Source organism: Solanum pennellii, chromosome 5, assembly GCF_001406875.1.
Source record: "Solanum pennellii chromosome 5, SPENNV200".
NCBI classification, from domain to species: domain Eukaryota; kingdom Viridiplantae; phylum Streptophyta; class Magnoliopsida; order Solanales; family Solanaceae; genus Solanum; species Solanum pennellii.
This window is the reverse complement of record NC_028641.1, coordinates 12,422,928-12,428,302: the sequence shown is the minus strand read 5'-3', so window position 1 is coordinate 12,428,302 and position 5,375 is coordinate 12,422,928. Positions and strand designations below refer to the sequence as shown.

Below are 5,375 nucleotides of genomic sequence, written 5' to 3'. Positions count from 1 at the left end.
TGAGTTTGAATTCATTTTATTTTTAATTTATTTAATTAATTTTATACTTTTATATGATATTGTTGATATATTCAATCTTTTGATACTTATATTAATGTTAATATTTCTTATTATTTTTTGTGTACAGATATGCATCCGTCAAATGTATACGTACATCCTGGTCTAGTAGAGAATGATGTATTAAAAATTCAAAATCATCACCGTTCTGAAGGAATTTGGAATGGTAGAATAAAAGAAGAGATGTCTTGCTTATATACGCGTCGTGGTGATATTGAATTTTGGCAACATATAAAATATCATCCATTACATTCTCGCATCAGTCAATATTTTATAAATTGTAGATTTAAAGGAATTCTTGATGTAGGATGTGTGTCGTATGACTCCGGATTAATTTCTGCTTTAATTGAAAGGTGGCGTCCAGAAACACATACTTTTCACATGCGAACTGGCGAGGCTACCATAACTTTACAAGATGTTGAAATTTTATTCGGAATGGTAGTAGATGGTAGTCCTATAATTTTAAATGGAGCTGATTCTTTAGGGATTATAGGTTGACAAGAAATGATATTTGAATTAACAGGATGGTTACCCGATACTAGTTGTTTTTCTGGTGTTAGTAGATTGTTAACATATAAATTGATTGATTATATTGAAGGTTTGGATGGTATTAATGATCACTCAACTGAGCATGAAGTGCAACAAAGATTTAGATGATATTTATTATTGTTATGTGGTGGATCAATATTTTCGAATAAATATAATAATAAGATTAATTTGGACATTTTGATTGACATGAGAAATTTAGATTTAATGTCAACTCAAGCATGAGGAGCAGCCGCATTATCATATTTGTATAATTGTTTATGCCGTGCATCAATGAAAAGAGCAAATGAAGTTTGTTGATTTCTCTCTTTAGTGCAGGTATACATATTATTTAATTAAATATTTTTTATATACTAGTAATATGCACTTTTAAATTTAAGTGCATTATAAGTAACGGTGAATTTATTTATTGTAGATTTGAGCATGGGAAAGAATTATTCCCCTACAACCATTGCCAAAGCCTCTAAGGACCAATCAACTTGAGGCTTCAATTGCGCTTGCACGTAATGAACGCGACGTAGAAATCATCAAAATGAGGCACAAACTATAATTGGTGTGATTAGGGATGTAGTAGATAATCTAACTGATGAACATGTATTTAATATTATTAGTATTTTAAACTATTCATATTATATTTTATTTTAAATAAAAATATGTTTGGTAGATCTTTAAACGAGGCACTTATGTTTCACTACCCAAGAAAATTACGTGAATAAAATGACATATATATAGATTCTTGTTAGGTCCTTAAAAGTAAAATATCTTATGACACAATGGTACAAAAAAATTATTTTGTAAGATTGTTCATTTTCACGTACATATTTTTTTATTTTTCTGCCAGTGTTGTTATTATAATTATCTTACTTAATTATTTTTTTATAGTTTATTTGGCAACCTTATTTGGAAGATGTTATTAATGGATTGCCTAAGTGGTGTCGGTCGGGACAACGTGCCTGGATGGCACAGGTGCCACTTATTTATGGAATTTATCGTGAGTGGCACATGGTTGATCGTGTTGTGTGACAGTTCGATTATTTACAACATGTTCTTGGACCGTGTACCCAATTTTAAGAATATCATTTTAAGCGTGATAAACGATCCAAAATAAAATAAGAAGATGTAGATGCATTTAACTACACACAATATTTATGGGAACAACGTCAAAATCGTATATTTCGACCTCCATTTGTAAGGTGATCAAATAGATTACTTTCGTTGGTACATGAGGCATACCCGCATGTTCATTGGAAATACACAACATGTTGTACAAAAAGGGTATCAACACATGGCAGGAAGACATGAGGCATTAGTATGTATATTATGTAAATTTTAAATTATTATGTCAATCTTTAATAAATTTTTTGTTATTAATATTTGTTTATTTTATTATAGGCTAGGGGTCATGAAATGCAGTATCGTCGAGCTCGGATGATTGAAAATGATGAAAAATAATCTAATGAAATGAGACAATATGTAGAGGAAGTCGCTCGTATTTCAATGGAGTCAATGAATGCGGCCTTCCAAGGAACGCGATTGACCTTTGATCCTGATTACAATCCTCCCACTCAATACGATGAACCATCACCAGTATAAGTATCTCGCCGATCACGACAAACAACACCGAGAGAGGGTGCACATCGAGGTAGAAGGACCGCTGGTGAAATAGTTGATTTTTCTGCAGGGTCCTCTAACACTAATGTGGCGACTCCCGAGCCTTATTATCCCACGTTTGATTTTTCTACAGGGTCCTCTAACACTAATTTTAATTTTTCTAGTCAGTAATCAGTTGGTTTTATAACTCCACAGGTTCCAATATCTGGTTTTGCGCAATTTAGTGGATCTTCATATGGTATCCAACATGGTATGCGTGAATTTCCTATACATAATTCTCCATTTGGTGGAAGATTAAATTTTTCGAATGTAAGTATAATAATTTTCATAGAATTTTTTTTACTTTTTATAATTTTTCATAATTTTATTTCATGTTTATTTGATTATATTGTATGGTATAGTATTATAGGTAACTGTGTCCGATAAATAAGATTTAATGCTGGGGATTCACAAAATTTAGTTCTTAATAGACAAAATCTACCTCGGAGAACATCTAGGCTACACAAATCAACTAGATATGGAACAGACAGTCACTATCCAAATGAGTAAGATTTTGAAAATGAAGATGTAGAAGATTCGGATTCAGAAGGATAATTTTTATGCACCTTTATTCTAAAAGGCCGAAAATTCGAATTTAGAAATGTGTAAATTTTGGTTGTTTGGTGCAAGTTTGAACAAAGTAATGAGATTCTTACGCAATGAGATTCTTACGCAATGAGATTCTTACGCAATGAAAGTTTACAGGATTTATATGTTCTTTATGTTATAGGTCAAATCAATACTTTTTATGTTAGGTCAAATCATTACTTTTTAATAGAGTTCAAATCAATAATATAGTAATAATATAAAGATATTATACTTACAATATTTAAAATGCAGCAAGAAAAATTAAATTCATGTCAACAAATAAATATAAAAGATATACCATAATATTAAAAACAAGACAATAAAAATACATTAACCTTAAAAACATAGACAAAATATTTAAAATCGAGTAGGACATCGTGCCTTTGTGTGACCTATCTCCTTACAAATACTACATTTTCTAGTCATGCGAGCCGGAGCTATATCCATATCATTCTTAAGTCGGCTTCTTACTTGCGTACCACTTGTCTGCAATTATTCAGTATTTGCAAGTTAATTAAAAGGAGCTGGTGGCCAATACATTTCATCACCCACTGGGTTAAATGTCTCAGTGTATGTTCGTTTGTAATATTTTATATTGTAGAATTTACTTACATAAGATTTTGGCTCAATTCTGCGAAGTCCACAAAATTTGATGGCATGCGAACAAGGCATATGATAATTTCTCCATTTTCCACAAGAACATTTCTTACCTTTTGCAATAACCTTGTGGACATTTCCACCTTTACCACCATGAGCAAAAGTAAGAATTTCAAAAACTCCATCACCTGTGTTGTAAGTCATCATATCTGTGTGCCCTTGAGCTCTTTGATAATAATCATTAAATTTTTTATATATCGCAAGAGGCCATGACATATTACTTTGATGTAATGCAATTGCAAGATTGTTTCTTTCGACAAAACGATCAACGAGAGCTTTGAACGTCATTCGAACCATGGCAGTCACAGAAAGCCCCCGAGCTTTTTTCAATAAACCATTATATGACTCAGACACATTTGTCGTCATGGCACCCCATCTACGACCACCATCCTTATACATTGTGCATTTTTCCAAAGAAAAATTAATTTAACCATTCATATGTTGTAGGAGACAATGTTTGATTTGTTGCATCTGTTGCACAAACTTTTTCTCCTGATGCTCAGTAGCAGCCAACCACATTAGTTTTTCGAGTTCACTATTTATAAATTTTTTATTAAATTTGTTTTTAAGTGTCGAACACAAAATCTATGATATGTGTTGGGTGGACTCAACCAATCATAAGATTGAACGCACTGCAAGATTCCTTGATGACGGTCAGAAATAAGACCAATTCCTTGTCGTTCACAAACTACATGTGTCCATAATAACTTGAGAAACCATGAACAAGACTCAAAACTCTCACGTGCAACCAAAACATATGCAAGTGGAAAAATATTTCCATTCGCATCAATTCCAACCGCAATTAACAGTTTGATATTATTCAAATCATAAAGATGTATGCCGTCGATAGAAATGACCGGCCTACAACTTTTGAAACCATCAATGCTCTGTTTAAAAGCCCAAAAAAGAAATTTAAAAATTTTCTCACATTGCATTGTTGTAGAATGATGCTCCCACTCAATAATAGTGCCTGGATTGAATAATTGTAGTGCAGCCATGTATCGAGGTAATGCCTTAAATGAACTTTTAAAATCACCATAAACCATTCGAAATGCTTTTCTTCGACCTTTTTGTGCTTTTCTATAGCTAGGAGTATAGTGATGCTTTCCTTTGATAATTTCACGGATCATCTTAATATTTATGTCTGGATTTTGCATGACATATGGTATTAATGAAGTGGCAATCATGTTATCATTCAAATTGAAATGATCCTCCTTATAGTTATTTGTAAGACAAGTATGTGGTTCAATCATTTTTCCTGTCTTCCACATACCGCTCTCTAAACCGAATCATCCAGTCACACCCTAACTCATGATGCTTGCAAATAACTTTCCAACTTTTACTCTTGGATTGATCAAAAAGAAATTCTTTTTTAATAGCAAGACTATATGCTCTTACTGCAGATTTCATTTGCATCTTATTCATAAATAACATACCTAGTTGCATATACAAATTAAATTAATCAACATGAAATAAATAAATAAAGGAATAAATAAATAAACAACTACAAAATATTTAGTTTTCAACAATCGAACCTGACTGGATATGTTTAGGATTGTTTGAATTCCAAAGTGCCGTTCGAATGGAACCGTCATCTCTCGTGTAGATAAAATCTTCTGCATTTTGTTCAGTTTGATCTAAGTATGGAATCGATGTAGAATGATAATTAATACTTTGATCTTCAACGGACGCATTAGGTGCATTATCCACATTATCATCATCATCGTCATACATATCATCACTGTCTGTTAACTCATGCTCGGAAGGTTCATCATTGTGCAACTCACCAACTCGTTCATCACCCATAACATTATTATTTACAATTTGTGTACAATAATTCACTGCATTTTGAATTTGATCATACCTATAAAAATAAT

General features: G+C 32.1%; 1 protein-coding gene and 2 pseudogenes across 1 annotated transcript; 2 read left to right on the top strand and 1 right to left on the bottom strand.

Moving 5' to 3' along the window:
- The first annotated feature begins 343 nt into the window (after window positions 1–343).
- Window positions 344–1,626, top strand: LOC107019318 (annotated as a pseudogene).
- Window positions 1,627–1,825: 199 nt separating this feature from the next.
- On the top strand, window positions 1,826–2,455 carry LOC114073882 (annotated as a pseudogene).
- Window positions 2,456–4,743: 2,288 nt separating this feature from the next.
- On the bottom strand, window positions 4,744–5,359 carry LOC107019317. Its single transcript, XM_015219847.2, has 2 exons — window positions 5,034–5,359; window positions 4,744–4,934 (listed from the first exon to the last, which is right to left on the bottom strand). The coding sequence occupies exons 1-2, from the start codon at window positions 5,302–5,304 to the stop codon at window positions 4,744–4,746; spliced, it is 462 nt and encodes a 153-aa protein (XP_015075333.1). The 5' UTR covers window positions 5,305–5,359.
- Between the last annotated feature and the right edge of the window lie 16 nt (window positions 5,360–5,375).

Coding starts and splice junctions, on each gene's coding strand:
- LOC107019317 (XM_015219847.2), bottom strand. CDS start 5,304: ATGGGTGATGAACGAGTTGGTGAGTTGCACAATGATGAACCTTCCGAG. Junction 4,935..5,033: donor TCCTAAACATATCCAGTCAG/GTTCGATTGTTG, acceptor ATATGCAACTAG/GTATGTTATTTATGAATAAG.